Source organism: Gossypium arboreum, chromosome 1 (assembly GCF_025698485.1).
Source record: "Gossypium arboreum isolate Shixiya-1 chromosome 1, ASM2569848v2, whole genome shotgun sequence".
Lineage (NCBI taxonomy): Eukaryota > Viridiplantae > Streptophyta > Magnoliopsida > Malvales > Malvaceae > Gossypium > Gossypium arboreum.
Genome location: NC_069070.1, coordinates 117,988,222 through 118,004,499, shown reverse-complemented (window position 1 = coordinate 118,004,499; position 16,278 = coordinate 117,988,222). Strand labels below are relative to the sequence as shown.

At 33.7% G+C, this 16,278-nt stretch overlaps 1 protein-coding gene and 1 pseudogene across 3 annotated transcripts; both read right to left on the bottom strand.

Moving 5' to 3' along the window:
- Positions 1 to 231: 231 nt before the first annotated feature.
- LOC128295475 (uncharacterized) lies at positions 232 to 9,597 on the bottom strand. Of its 3 annotated transcripts, XM_053031078.1 has the most exons (3): positions 8,513 to 9,597; positions 8,114 to 8,238; positions 232 to 399 (listed from the first exon to the last, which is right to left on the bottom strand). In XM_053031078.1, the coding sequence occupies exons 1-3, from the start codon at positions 9,250 to 9,252 to the stop codon at positions 392 to 394; spliced, it is 873 nt and encodes a 290-aa protein (XP_052887038.1). In that variant the 5' UTR covers positions 9,253 to 9,597; the 3' UTR covers positions 232 to 391. The 3 variants fall into 3 exon arrangements, 2 of the variants coding, with proteins under 2 accessions (XP_052887038.1, XP_052887035.1); XM_053031075.1 differs by lacking the exon at positions 232 to 399 and having other exon boundaries at positions 7,968 to 8,238; XR_008285910.1 differs by lacking the exon at positions 232 to 399 and having other exon boundaries at positions 8,158 to 8,238; positions 9,459 to 9,597.
- Positions 9,598 to 10,838: 1,241 nt separating this feature from the next.
- Positions 10,839 to 16,244, bottom strand: LOC108481164 (probable leucine-rich repeat receptor-like serine/threonine-protein kinase At3g14840; annotated as a pseudogene).
- Positions 16,245 to 16,278: the final 34 nt, after the last annotated feature.

Genomic DNA, 16,278 nt, shown 5'->3' with positions numbered 1-16,278 from the left:
TTATTAAAAGTCTTATATAATAAAAATTAAAGGTTTAATTTTAAGGCATATAGGCCCTAAAACCTAAAATTAGCTCAATTCAGGCAGGTAACTAAGAAGAAGCGGGCAGCTAGCTTCGTAAATCTTTATTATCATTCCATGGCTGAAAAATCAGTCAGACAAGCTGATAGAACTGTCATATCAATAAGCTATATCAAACTTGATGACCAAGAAGTGTGTGGATGGTTTTATTCATATATTTGTAGAGGTAGGCCCAATCAAACATTACAACTTAAATGGACGGATAACAAGTATTCAATTTTGTAGTTCATCCAATCAAACCTTTACAATTGGGAGGTTGACTTCACTACAACACTCCAATCCCATTCATTCTTTGTTTCACATTTTCTTCTTACATATCTAACAAAAGAAAAGTATGAACAACCAAAACAAGCAATGAATTAGAATTTCAATTATTAATACAATTATTATTTTTAAATGGTATTTATAGAAGTCCTAAATTTTGAATATCATTCTCTGCAAATTTTTTATTACATATATCTTCTTTTGACAAAAATAAAAGAAGAAAAACCTGGCTTTCAGTTTAATCTTTGTAAAACCCAAATTTTGCCCGGGACTCAATAAAACCAAATCCGAATTAAACCTAGCCTATTATTCAGTTACAAGCCCAAACCCAATTTTGGCCCAACCTAATCCCAACCCAAACACAAAATAAATAAATAAATAAATAAATAAAAACCTTGGCCACCTACTCCACCATCTTTGTTGGCCACCCACTTTGGCCACCAACTCCACCACCCTTGGCCACCTAAACCACCCCAACCACTCCACTTGTAAAATTTGGCTATAAAAGCCATTCAAGACTTTGTTTTAGGGGGTGGGTTTTTGGTTTTTTGGAGGAGGATTGTTCTTTGTTTTGGAAGAGGTTTTTTATTTTTGGAGGTGTTTTTTGTTTTTTGGAAAGAAGGTTGTTTTGTTTCTTGGAAAGGCTAGTTTTGGAGATTAATCAAAGATCAAAGCAAAGAGGTTTCTTTTGTCTATTCTCATATTTAGTTCTTTGTTTGTTTATTGTTTTCCTTTCAATTTTATTTTGTTTTTTTATACGAAAGTAAAAATAAAAGTAAGAAGCTTACCCATATTTTCATTACCGAAAAAGGTTTTTTTGAGGTTCGCCATGCATGTCAATTGATGGATGTGACCCGTGGGGTCCATGACCGAAGCAAAGCCGGACCAACGGCCGGATTTAGAAAAGAGGGAGAAAGAGAGTTGAGAGCTTTGTTTTATTATTTTATTATTTTTACTATTATTTATATTATTATTATTATTTCTCATGTATATATTATTATTTATATTATTATTATATTATATATGCCCTCTCCATATTTATTTATATTATTACTATCATTATTGTTACTTTTATTATTTTTATTTCTAGCTACTATTATTATATATATATGTATTATTGTTTGTATTATTATTATTATTATCACCCCTACTGTTATTACTTTACTTTTGTATTCTAATATATTATTAATATTACTCATATTTTCATTATTTTTGCTATCACTATTACTATTATATATTAGTGTATATTTTTATGTATATATATATATTTATATATAGTATTGTTTTTATTACTTTAATTTAATATTTTTATTATATTTGCTTTTGTATTTCTATATTTATTATTATTATATAGTAGTGTGTATATATATATATATATTTATATATAGTATTATTGTTTACTTTACTTTAATATTATTCTTATTATCATTATATCCAACCCAATAATAATTCTTTCATAAAGTAATATTCCGTATTTAGTAATTGAGACAATCGTGCCCTAACTTATTGGGTTTCGATTTTTCTCCTTTAACCTAAATAACGGAATACTCTTTTAAATCGCGACATGAGTTTTGAAAAATGCTTATTCTCGGAGATACGAGGTGTTGTGCCCTAACTTACTGGGTATGGCATTTTGTTACCTCGAAATAAGACTTTTGCAAGTAAAGGCAATATTCGGTGTTTGGGAATTCGAGGAAACGTGCCCTAACTTACTGGGTTTCGATTTTCCTCGTTCACCTTAACTAACTGAATAACCTTTTGAAATACACGAATTTTTATATAAAAGGCAAGCTCGTTCTCGAAAATTCAAGATGTCGTGTCCTAACTTACTGGATGTGACATTTTATATTGTGAGACGAGAAGGTCCTTAACATTTGAGCATTTTCTTTACAAAGAGGGATCGATTTTAAATTCTTTCAAGTTTTCAAATTTTCGACACTAAGACACTAATTAATCAACTAGGTACCAATTTTGGGCGTGTCGAGGGTGCTAATCCTTCCTCGTATGTGAATCGACTCCCGAACTCATTTTCGATTTTCGTAGACAAAAATTATCGTTTTAGTAAATCTTAACTTTTATTAAAATGATTAACTTAAGGTGATCCGATCACACCTAAAAAGATTGGTGGCGACTCCTGTTTTCATTTTTTTTTTCTCCAAGTCGATACCCGTTTTTTTCAAAAAAATGTTGTTTATAAGAGTTTTTAGGGATGCTAATATGGATTAGCACTCATTATCTGATTTACCAGCTGAAGTTATATTTACGTATATTTACGTGTATTATTAGCTTAATTGCCTATACTTACTGATTACATGCATAGTTTTAGAGGGAAAATACGTTCTTTTACTTTCAATTAATTTAAAATTATGCATGTTATCAATAAATATATATGAATTATGAAACATAAATGAGCATTTCACAAGGCTTCATTTTACCTAATAATCTAATTATTAAAAGCAAGATGCATCAAATGAAATCAAAGTTTATCTTTTTGTCCAAAATTTTAATCTCTACCCATTTTATGTTCACCCATAATATTTACAAGGTCAAAATATACAAGGAATTTTTTATTTTTTTTTTGGATGAATTCGACCATTCTTGAAAACTTTTCAATTTTGGAAGTTGCCATCTTGGTAAACTTTTATTTTGGACTTTATTATTATCTTTATTTAGAAATTTTATATTTTTATTATTTTGTTTTTAAAAACTTTTAATTAGATTTTAGATTTTAAGTTTTGGTTTTAGGTGACTAATTTGGGATTTGGATTTCAAATTTTGAATTTTATTTTATTTTATTGTATTTATTTATTTTAATTATTATAATTAATATTTTTAAAAATAAATTAATTTATTTTATTTTAAATCTTTTAACATTTTTATTTTACACATAAATATATCATTTTTATTAATTGATGATATATGAAACTTATCCATCAACTGTTTATAAAATATTTTTTAATGAAATATGTATTTTAACAAGTTTTCATTTTTAAATTTTTTCATTATTTTAAAAGTTTTTGTCAAAATTCATTGTTGGTAACTACACTAGTTTTTTTTTTTTAAATAAAAGTTGGGCTTATATATTATTCAAAAGGGCAACGTATCACACAAATGCATAAACAGGCTACAATTAAAAAACCAAAAAAAGCTCTAAACAAGAAAAAGATAACAATTATCATCTTTTACCTAGAACCAAAGGAAAAACGAAAGAAAAACCCAACCACCTTTGTAGAGCTCCAATCTCAAAAATCAAAGAACCCGTTGAAATGCCCAACTTTAGAGGAAGAAAAACCCTGTCATCCTTCTCGATAATAGACTAGATAGAGGTCCATGTCTCCAGCGATGACCCACCTGAACCAAGCAACATATCAACCAAAGCACCAACCTTGCCTCTAGGTCATACCGTTGCCAATCGTCCATATCTGAAGTACCAATCCCTTCCACTATCATGATTGTGAAGAAATAACTTGTCTGACATGTAACAACTCCACATGCACCAGATCCTGGATGATGACGGGACCATCCTCGACCCACCAAGAATCACATTGCCCGTGAAAACCTTCTTTTTCCATAAGGTGAGCCACTTTGTTCCCAAGGCGATGAATATGCTAAAAATGATATGTTGTAAACTCAATGACTAACAATTTGGCTTCCCCAATTAACAGGCTGATGTCAGATCTATCAGTAACAATGGACTTCATCTTTGTAATTATAAGTAGAAAATCCTCTTAGAATTCAACCCTCCGAAAACCCATCTCATTTGCAAACCAAATCGCTTCAAGACAATCTCAAGCATCGGCGACAAGTGGAGTTGGGACATGCGGTTTCCAAAAACAAGCCACCACTAACAACAACCCACAACTATCTCGGATAACAATCCCAGCACTCGCCGCACCAACCCCCTATAAAAACCAGCATCAAAATTGACACGTACAAAAGGTTCTTGTAACACCCTTAACCCTTATCCGTCATCGAAATAGGGTTACAAAGCATTATCGAACCTTACAAATTAAATATGAACATTTCACAACTTTTATTATACATATCTAGAATCAGTTATAAAACGCTCATATTGTCCCTTAAATGGACCTTCGAGGCCCAATGCACACCTTAGAAGTGGATCGGGACTAAACCGGGTACTCAAAAAAATTTAAAAGTAGGAGACACACGCCCATGTGGCTGGCCGTGTGGTTCACACAGCCAGGAAACACGCCCGTGTCTTAGGCTATGTGCCCCATCTAAGGGACAATATAAGTGTTTTATAAATGATTCTTGATATGTATAATAAAAGTTGTGAAATGTTCGTATTTAATCCGTAAGGTTCGGGAATGCTCTGTAACCCTGTTCTAGTGACAGATAAGGGTTAGGGGTGTTATAGTTCTACCAATGGCATCCACACCTCCATCCGAGGTACCGCCTGATGTTTCGAAGCACCAAAAATCCAATCCAACTGCCAAGCATAACCTTGGACAAAGGTAGCAATTTCTATTGTAGACTACCTTTTACCATAATGGATTTACATATTTCTAGAGAACCAAAAGGTCCAAACAATAATAACAAAAAGTTGTTGTTTTGCAGTAATGGTAAGGAACAAATCTCAAACCCACATAAACATAGAAGCACCAACTAAATCATATAGCCAATGGAAGCCCACCTCCTACCAAACAAACCACTAAATGACAATCACAGGTGGAATGCAAAGAGGTCTCAGCGACTATTCCACATTAAGGACACATTGAGTCCCTACACAAATACTGCAAGTACAAATTGGAATAAGTGGGCAGATAATTATGTAAAAATTTCCTAAATGTAATTTTAGTTTTTGCTGGGACATGCATATTCTATAGAGTACGAAATAGGTATCTCGTAATTTGTTCAACTATTATATATTTGTCATTCGTCGATCCGAAGTTTCCCCTAAGAAGAAGTCGATAGCCACTCCTCACTGAATACTCTCCGTTACTTTCAAGACACCAATGTAGCTGATCAACTAACCCATGTCCCACCAATGGGATGCTGAGAATTTTTTAGGATCATGGTAAGCAAAAATCAAGAGCATAAGTTATGTGTTCCAGATACTTGTATGAGAATAGATTAAGTCAACCACCTTGGAAAAATTAGGAGCACATGCAATCTCAACAGTGTATGGTTTGTTGATCAACAACCAAGGAGTGTCCAAAATGGATATTGAATGCCCATTCCCCACTAGCCAACTATAGCCTTTGTATAGCAAACCCTTAGCAACCCAAATGCTCTTCTACACCACCAAAGGTTGAGTTCTAAACTCGCACTGCAAAAAATCAACATGCGGGAAATACTTGCCTTTTAATTTTTTTTTCCATAAGAAACCTCAGATTACACAAAAGTCATCAACTTTGTTTTGCAAGTAACTTAACATTAAACTTAGCCAAATTACGGAAACCCAAACCCCCCAACCTCCTAAGAACACCAACGAATACCTCGTTTATCGTAAGATTTCTACTGCCAATATCTAGAAATAATAGACTCTAAGTCCCTGCAAAAGGACACTGGAAGTAAAAAACAGGACATAGTGTAAGTAGGTAGTTCTTGTAGAATGGCTTTAATGAAAACTTCCTTCCTCCTTTTGCGACAGACAACGTGTACACCATCCATCAATCTGTCCCTGAATTTTCTCCTTGATGTGTCAAAAAGCCCTTCTTTTATGTCTCCCAACCACAATTGGTAGCCCAAGATACCTTTCCGGATTATTCGAAATGCATATACTTAAAGCCGAGATGATGCTTCCTTAAGTCGCCTCATTTACATTCAGACTGAAATAGATAAGGGATTTGTCAAATTTAAGCATTTGACCCAAGCACACCTCATACTCTCGAAGAATCTCTTGTAAGTTCTCTGCATTCGCAATCTTAGTCTCATCGAAGACGAAATTGTCATCTGCAAAAAGTAAGTGGGAAACCACAAGTCCACTCTAGATACCTTTGTCCATGTCACCAAATTACCTCTAATCATCATATGAAGTAAGGACGAGAGGCCTTCACTATAGAAGAGGAACAAAAGAGGGCTTAAAGGGTCGCCCTATCATAAATATGCTAGAGTGTTATAATTACAAAAACATTCTTGATGGGATCTACCTATGTGAGTGGAAGTATGGCCGCTTCTAGGAGCTCAAGGGCTTGGCTTTGATAGCACTCATGAAAAGTGGACATAGACACATGTCCATAATAGTGTCCCTGGGTACTATGCATTGACCAATGTTGAAATCATTGTGTGAGATGTGTTTGGTTAATCAAATGGAATAGCTGGTTCAAAGTTTAGTCTACCATGCAATTTTGATTAACTTTAACATATTTTCACTAAGTGAAGGTTTAGTCGTAAGACACATTCATTTATGCAAATTGATTTCCAAGAATATCAAAATCTAAAATATTAAAATGGGGGCAGATTGCTGGAACATTTTTAAATATTTATAGTGTTCCAATAGCTATAAATGAATAGGTTAATTAATCAAAAGATAAATCTTTTGGTCATTGGTCAAAAGTTATATCAATTGATTTTTGAAAAGAATTATAATTATTCAAACAATATTCTTGAATAATTATAATATTAGATGAATAATTATATGTCTTTTTAAAGATGTTGTTATTCGAAAAGATACATATTAAAAGATGTCTCTATGAAGAGACATGAAAATTCCTATAAATAGAAATGTGATTTCATTTGGAAAACACACCAACAAATTCTAAAATTCTTTCTATCCTCCTCCATTTTCTAATATTATTAGATTATTCTATAAAGTTTACTGCAGAAATTCTTTGTAAAAATTGAGTTTCTTATTATATATTGCTCCGTGCTTAGTGGACTATTTTCGTTAGTGCAAAATGCAAATAGTCATCGGCTTCATTGTATCCTCGAGTTTAATTTGCTTGAAACTCTTTTGCATACCGAATATAGGTAGGGTAAATATAACCTTAAAGATGGTGACTTGATACATGTCTTGGAGACTTGTCCTATTTTTTCATCTTTTTGTTCAAATTTCGTTGTGTATTTGAGATTTTCCTCACCAAAGATTTGTACTAATAATTAAGAGATTTAATTTTGAAAATAAATTAAATTATCATTTAGGAGTTATTTTTAATTTATTATTCATTGAATAAAATATATTATTTTAGTGGAATTTTGTTTTTTTAGATGCCAAAGTATTTTAAGGATTTGAGTTATTTTATTCTTATCTTTCTTTGAAGTTTGTAAAATTTTCAAACTTCAAACTCAAATCAGTAACTATTCTAAGGGGTATGAAATATGTGAACAGACTATAGTCTAGGAGATTGTATTGGTAGGTAAATCAATTCTTTTAATCTTTGTCAAAATGGTGGTATGATTCTCATTATCTGCTTAAAGGAAGCTTTGGGTATGGTGTTTTGTTTTTAAGGCTATTATGAAGAATGATGTTTCAAAATCAATGAGTTTCATGGTAGTTTGTATTTTGATGCTTTATTATTATTATTATTATTATTATAAATGATAGCCTATTGAAATATGTATTCTAACATGCCTTCATTTTTAAATTTTGTAACATTTTAATAACTTTTTGTTCAAATCCATTTTGGTAAACTACACTTGTTGCCATGTGCATTTTTGGTATTTTTTTTTAACTCTATAAACGTGTGATTTTTGGTATTTTATTGTCTATTTTTCTTTGAAAATTTCAATTCCATCAACAAGTTATTAGAAAGAAAAGAAATCTAGTCATATTTTATATTAGCCAACTCTGTTAAATAACACATACCTTCACCGAGTGGAATAATAAGGTTTGAGGCTGAGGCTGTGGCTGAGGCTGGGAGAATAAGAGACCACATGCTTTGTACATATAGAAGAAGCCCAATCACTAGCAGCCAGTACAATGATTTCAGTCTGAAATTTTCAACAAAGCACATTAAAGAAAATGATGTCTTGATAAGACCATGAAATAATTAATAGGACACAATAGCGGTAATATAAGAGTAATTTAGACTAAATTACATTCTCAACTCTGATAGTAATTTAGTAATGAAGTAATTCTATCGTTCATGTATGTACGGTAATAAAACACATTAACAACAGTAGAGAATAATATATTTCAGAACTAAGCATGTCCAATTGTTCGGATTTTTTATTACTAAAAAAATATTTCTGAAAAATGGCTCACACGTTAACAATTGAGCTCCAATCCAGAGGGCCATGATCGACACTCCATGAAATTGGGGCACCAATCATCAGCTTTTGGTATATATCAAAAGTAGAGAGGCCACTGATGTTATGAAGCCCGATCGGAACCAGGGCTTCAACAGTGCAAGAGGGATGAAAAGCAGAAGATGCAGTTCCTCCATCCAAAAAATAGAAGTAATTAATATTAGTTGGTGGAAAGGAAGAGCAACGAGAAGCATTTATGTAATTAGCCCCACACCAAGATTTGTTTATCTTCATACTGCAATTCATGACAAACATCTCTTCATATGTATATGTATCGAACTCGAACTCAGACTCAGGATGAAGATATGTATCAGATGTTATTCCAAGGAATTTTCTACTTATAGAGACACCGGAAGGAAGGGAACTGAGAGGAAGAGAGCACCTATCTATGTCAAGATTCACATCTACAAGATGAATAGTTTGGTTATCATAAGAGATGTGTTTGACATAGAAACTCCCACGTTCCATAGGGAAAATGGCGCGGTTATTGTCGCACACCAGCTCAAATCCCTTACGACCACACCTACGAGGCTGGGTTTTTAATCGAAAAGGGTAACTGATGTTAAGGTTTCCACACAAAGGAAATCCACAAGGCTTGTTTATGCTTCGAGCAGTGCAAGCATGAGGAAAAAAAGAGAAAGCAAGGGCCAGGAATTGCAGGAGGAGCCAAAATAATGCAAGTTTTGGGGTTGCCATGCTCAACCTCAAGTGTGAGTGGCAGAGAAAGGAGATTTATATAACTAAGGACGTTTGTTTAATTTAATCAGGCAAGGCATTACTAAGGAAATTAACTCTATTCTCTTCATCTTATAATTTCTGCATTAATTCCTCCTGACTATAAAAACACAAAAAGAAAGAGTAAACTAATTAAAACTAAACCATTAAAATACTTCAACACTGACCAGTCATTGAGCAATCAAAAAATTGATGGCGAAACTGACACAGAAAATACTTGTTATAGAAGTAATCTAGATGTGAATCCTCCTTAATATAAAAAGGAAAAAAGCAAATCTTGCTTTGAAAATTCAAACAACTAGTCTGCTGCCTATTAAGTATAATGGTCAAATATATAGATCCCATTATAATAATGATACATTGGACCATTTTCCTTTAAAGCAAAATAACTATTACTTGATGGAAAGTTTAATTCATGTTTAGTGGTACAGATTAAAATTTTAAAATAAAGGGTAACTGATGTTAGAATTTCCACAAAAAGTTGAGGCACGGTGCTTCGCTTAGGTGATGCAAACATGAGGGTTAAATGAAAAACACGAGGGCCAAATAATGGGAGTTGTGGTCCAAGGCATATTGACCCTAAAACCTAAGCTTAGGTCACTTCAAGCAGGTAACTACGAAGAAGCGGGCAGCTAGCTTCGTGAATCTGTAATATCATTCCATGGCTGAAAAACAAGTCAAAAAAGCCGGTAGAACTGTCAAATGAATAAACTATATCAAAATTGATGACCAAAAAGTGTGTGGATGTTTTTATTCATTTGTAGAGGTAGGACCAATCAAACATTGCAACTTAAACTGAGGGATAACAAGTCTTCAATTTTGTAGTTCATCCAATCCAATCTTTACAATTAGGAGGTTAACTTCACTACAACACTTCAACCCCATTCATTCTTTGTTTTACATTTTCTTCTTACATCTAAAAAAAACAAAAAGAAGCAATGAATTAGAATTCCAATTATTAATACAATTATTTTTTAAAAATGGTATTTATAGAAATTTTAAGATATATCAAAAGAATTAAGAAAGAGTTTGACTTTGACTTTGACTTTGCCTTTGACTATATATATATATATATATATATATTTTTTGCATTAATAGCATGGATTTATTCAACACCGAAATTATTGTTGAGTTATTAGAATGTTGACTTGGTTGATGTTGATTTACACCTAACCTAAGCCCTCCCTTATGGACATTGTAATTTTATTTTAGTTTCTTTTTCTTGATAATATTGTTTTAATTTTATACTTGTCGAAACTATTTTTTTGGAAACAGGTCGAGTTTGGTTTTGAAAATGAAAAAATCAAAAATTAAGAGCCGCCACCAATCTTTTTTTATTGAAGTGTAATCAGGTCACCTCGTAATTTGATTGTTTTAATAAAATGTTTTGTTTTACTAAAAAATTGCCTTTGGTTTACGAAATTCAAGAAAATAGGTCCGGGAGTCAATTACGTACGAGGAAGGATTAGCACCCTCGTAACACCCAAAACTGGTACCTACTTAATTAATTAATTTCTTAATGCCGAAAGTTGAAAACCCAAAAAAAATTAAAGATACGATCCTCCTTTTTTATTAATGTTAATTAAATAAGGGTACTTGGATAAATCGAAAATTAAATAAGGGTACTTGGATAAATCGAAACGAATGCTAAAGACTTTTTTGTCAGGCTGTTGTTTTCCACATCATTTTCTTCTACGTTTTCATATAAATTTTTGGGATTCAACTCGCTTCCGTAAATACTTGAATTTGTAAAGATGTTCGAAAAGGATGCCTTGCCTTCGAGGATGCTAACCACCGTAGACATGGATGGCCTTGCTGCCGCAGTAGAATTTGTGCATAGGAGAGCTACATTGATCATTGTCATTGCCTCTTCGGGGTCGCAATGAGAGACTACCCTTGGATCAATTAAATCCAACAAGTTCCCCTTTTGCTTCAACGTATTAGCCTAGAAACACACAAATTAAGTGCCACAATGAACGTTACTACAGTCAAGTAAATGTCGACATTGAAAATCAACCGAAATTGCAAAAATAATGATATCACTGTTAGATTTTTCATTTAACATGCCTCTTTTAGTGAATGTTGCTAAGACAATATACATATCAACATGGATTTATAATGAAATTAACAAAGAGAGTTGGGTTACCAAATCAAGGAGATAGAAAGATTCTTCCTTTAAGCGACCGTGTTTAGTGTTACACGTGCCACTAACAATTTCAAGGGCCACGATCCCAAAACTATATACATCTGCTTTATCAGTTAAACGTCCATGCATTGCATATTCGGGAGCCATATAACCACTGCAAAGTTAAGAAGATAAATCAAATCTAGCTTCTAAAATGCTAACAGTGACAAGCAATCTGAAGTGGGACTTACTAAGTTCTAGCAATTCGGGTGCTAATGCGGGTATTGTCTTCTTCGTCAAGCTTGGCCAAACCAAAGTCGGATATTTTAGGGTTAAGATCCTTATCAAGCAACACATTGGTGGCCTTAATGTCTCTATGGACAATCTTCAACCTTGATTCTTCATGGAGAAAAACTAAACCTCTTGCTATACCAATTCAGATCTTCCGTTTAGTTGGCCAGTCTAATGTCAACTGAAATTCTTCTGGACTTTTCAATAACGATTATAGACAAGAGATTGAACCTCAAATATACTAACATGTCCTTACATATCCTCGAGTGTCAATAATACTAAATGGAGTTAAATTCAATCAGGTGAATGAGACCTACCGAACAATGCACGAGCAAGGCTATTGTTTTCCAAGTACTCATATATAAGCAACAGTTGATTTCTTTCGATGCAACATCTATACAGCTTTACTAGATGAGGATGTTGTAGAGCTGAAATCATGCCAATCTCCGTTACGAACTCGCGATTCCCTTGCTTTGATCTAGCGGATAGCTGCTTCACAGCAATTTCTGTGCCATCTGCCAGATGCCCCGCATTTACACCGTGTTCATCAACAAAGTAATAGGTCAATGAATGTGTAGCTAGCACATGATAGATACCTTGTAAACAGGACCGAAACCACCTTCTCCAATCTTATTAGCAGCATCAAAGTTGTTTGTTGCATCCTTAATTTGCCTTAGGGTGAAGCAACTAGTCTGCAATTCTATAACTTTTAGATCTGTCGAAAAACCAAAGCCAAATACATAAGAAACATTTATTTATAATATAGCTGCTGACTAACATCTCTGCATTCTTAACCTATTTGGTGCATGAATGGTGAAATAGGCAGTGGATAGGTATATTGTACTATCATTACATGTCTCATGAATTTCGAATGTAACAAAATATATTAATTTCCCTATACATACCTCGTTCCAATGTACTCCTCCGTCTTAAGCATTCACTCCACCAAAGGATGCCGCCCACAATCAGGCAAGTAGCAAATATTGCAGCAGCCACAATACCAACCTCTGCAAATGCTACTGATACCTCCCCACTACCTTTTCAAGGTTTATAAGTCGGAATTGAAGAATAGTATATAAATGTTATCAGTGAACATAAGATGACACTCTTGGAATTGAAGAAAATTATATAGAAGTTTGCAAGCAAGAGATGGCATTAGTATAGTAAAAATTGCAATTACTTCATACAGTCACCCTTAAGTAAATATTCTTAGAATCTTAAGGAATACAACTGGTATGATTCTTGAAATTTCATAGCTTTAATGACTATACATGCTAAATCCATTAAATAGGGTGTTGGATAAGAAGAAGCCGTTTCTACTAATATGAGAGAATTATACTCTAGCTATCAACCTACCAGCATCAAAGATAGATATTGCAGAAATAACAGGACCGAAAACTCCCTTCTGGGGAATAGATGTTGTCCCTTTTCCAGCCCACTGTAAACGGATCTCCAAAGTACCATATGAAACATTTGCAGTGAAATTCTTTAGAATTGGTTTGCCAACCCCACCTGCTTCATCCTTAATATTGAAATCCTTCAGCTCCCACTTTCCCTGTAAATTATCCATTCCATTTTGTTGGAACATTGGCACAGGAGGAAGTATGTTTTGACAGTAGAGGAAGAAAACAAAGAACAGAACAAGGCAGGAAGCAAGATGCAAGAAAAGTTTTACTTGCTCACAAACGTGTAACAAGGAAGCAATCTGATTTTTTTACAACTGATATGCTTACTCATTTAGTATGAAAACAATATATTTATAGCCAAATACATCACCAAATACTACCTACTACTACTAAGTAGCCTAGTAACTTGATAAACATTGCTTGTACACATGAATAAGCTGAATTATCAGCTCAATCATCAACTAAACTCATTAAAACATCAACAACTTGAAAGATTTCAAGAGAGCTTTGAATAAAATTGTACTACTCTTATTAACTAAAGAATTGAACTTAAATAGAGAAAAAAAGTCCTAATCCTAATTGGGAAAATAGTTCCCTTATTCTAATAAACTAGTAAAACATAAAAAGAAAATAGTTCCCTTATTCTAGTAAACTACTAAAAGATAAAATAAAAATATTTCTAGAATATGAATAAAACTTATCTACCCAAATAAGATATATCTACCTAAATAAATTTAAAATATATACATATTTCAACACAACTAAGTTCATTTTCAACCAAACTAACTACATTGTAACTAAAACAGAAAATATGTTGCTGCAACATGCACACTTGCTGTAGCATGCATACAAGCTGTATGCACTCAACAAAAACATAACAGCAGCATGGTTGGCCACTTTCAACACTCCTCCTTGGACTCTATGCTGTGAATACAAATCATTCGACAATTTTTAAGCTTGGCAGTCCCAAAATGCTTTGTTTCAAGCTGACCCTGCTCAAGCACACCCTGCTCAAGCACACCTTGCTCAAGCACCCCATTTTCAATTTATCTTCAACCATTGCCTCATACTCAACCAAATCTGACTTACACACTTGACTATCCTAGTCTTTTGTGCCAAAGATTTGTTCTTAAAATGGATTATTTCCTCTATCACAGCCTTGGTTGACAACACATCTTGCCTTGTTCCCTATTACAGTCCTGCTTCTTCTTGCATAAACAGCTTGCAAGTATAGTTTGCTTGCCTTCAGTCTGCCATTTTTGGCTTGCACCCTCTCGAGCTTGCATTTAGACCGTCCGCCTCTTCGGCTTGCACCCACTCGGGCTTGCATTTAGACTGTCCTTGAAACTCTTCCTTCAACTTATAGTCTCACAAAGGTGAGTTGCTGCTACCTTAACAAGCAGCCCTTAAATATGTTAGACTTTGGCAGCTTCTATCTTTCTTAACAAACAGCAGAAGCAAAAACAAGCCTTCAAAGGTGACAGGCTTTAACGGCTTCTTGCCTTTCTAGCAGCAAAAGCAAAAATCAATGGCCCTCAAAGACTTGGCTAGCTCATTAGACCATTTGTTGGAACATTGGCACAGGAGGAAGTATGTTTTGACAGTAGAGGAAGAAAACAGAGAACAGAACAAGGTAGGAAGCAAGATGCAAGAAAAGTTTTACTTGCTCACAAACGTGTAGCAAGGAAGCAATCTGATTTTTTTACAACTGATATGCTTACTCATTTTGTATGAAAACAATACATTTATAGTCAAATACATCACCAAATACTACCTACTACCACTAAGTAGCCTAGTAACTTGATAAACATTGCTTGTACACATGAATAAGCTGAATTATCAGCTCAATCATCACCTAAACTCATCAAAACATCAACAACTAAGTTCATGTTCAACCAAACTAAACTACATTGCAACTAAAACAGAAAATATGTTGCTGCAACATGTACATTTGCTGCAGCATGCATACAAGCTGTATGCACTCAACAAAAACATAACAGCAGCATGGTTGGCCATTTTCAACACATTTAACCTAATTTCATATATGCAGTCACATGTTGTAAAGGCCAGAAATATAATAATGAAGTATCGGCTTAATTATGGCCATAATCTTAGCTTAACTGGGGATTGGATTTTGAACCCTTATTAGGCCAAAGCGCCTTCACTGGCTCAAATACTGTTATCAGAACTAGTTAAGAAGAAATATGCTGAAATACCTGAATGTAAACATCAAATATCCGCCTTCCTAAGCTGCTATAATTTTTATCATCAATGAAGTCTATCTCCGCAAAATGGAGGCTCACGTTGAATGTTGCATTGCGCAGACAGAATGCATAGTAAGTCAATGAGCTATATGAAAGGCGAGCATTGATGTAAAGCGGACCAACACTTGAAGCAACTTGTTTATTTTCCCGAACTAAGCTACCCTTTGTAATTGAATCATCCAAAAAAAAAAACCAGTACCGCTAAATGCCCAATAAGTACTACGATGAAATGTTTTGTCGTCATAACCATCAGCTTCATAGGTGATATTATCAATAGTTTCTACATTCCCTCCACAGTTTATATAAAGATAGTGCGAAGCTGAGGTATAATGAAACAGCAATAAGTATTGCAGGAAATTACAACCACAGTGAAATGGCCATTACGACTCCACATAGTTAAGAAGTACATGAAATTTCTACTTACGTTCTGGTAGACAATTAAGGTTTCCCAAACATGAAACAGCTCCTCTATTAAAAAAATAGAAGCCGCAGAAAATATGTTAGGCATTGTATTCATAAGAGAAAAACTGCAGTCAACAAAGAAAAATGATTGTTTGTTAACACTTACGAGTTATTGATCCTTGAAGCGCTTGCAAACAAGTTCCTATAGATGATAAGGACATATTACATAAACCATAGCTAGTATATCGGAGATCCACTCGTAAATAAAAAATAAAAAAAACTCAAAAAATATAGCTTAGGTTTTTCTTACAGACCACTTTTCTGACAGTCATCAACACCACCTGTACTTGTGAAGTTGTTATATGAAAGATCTCTGCAAACAGAATAGTTCAGAGTATTACTGTGATGATCAAGCTTCTTGAGCATATAATTTGCAGTCACTAAGCTTTTGGAAGAGAACTTCATATTGTATGATTTGTATCAAGAATCCATTGAGGGA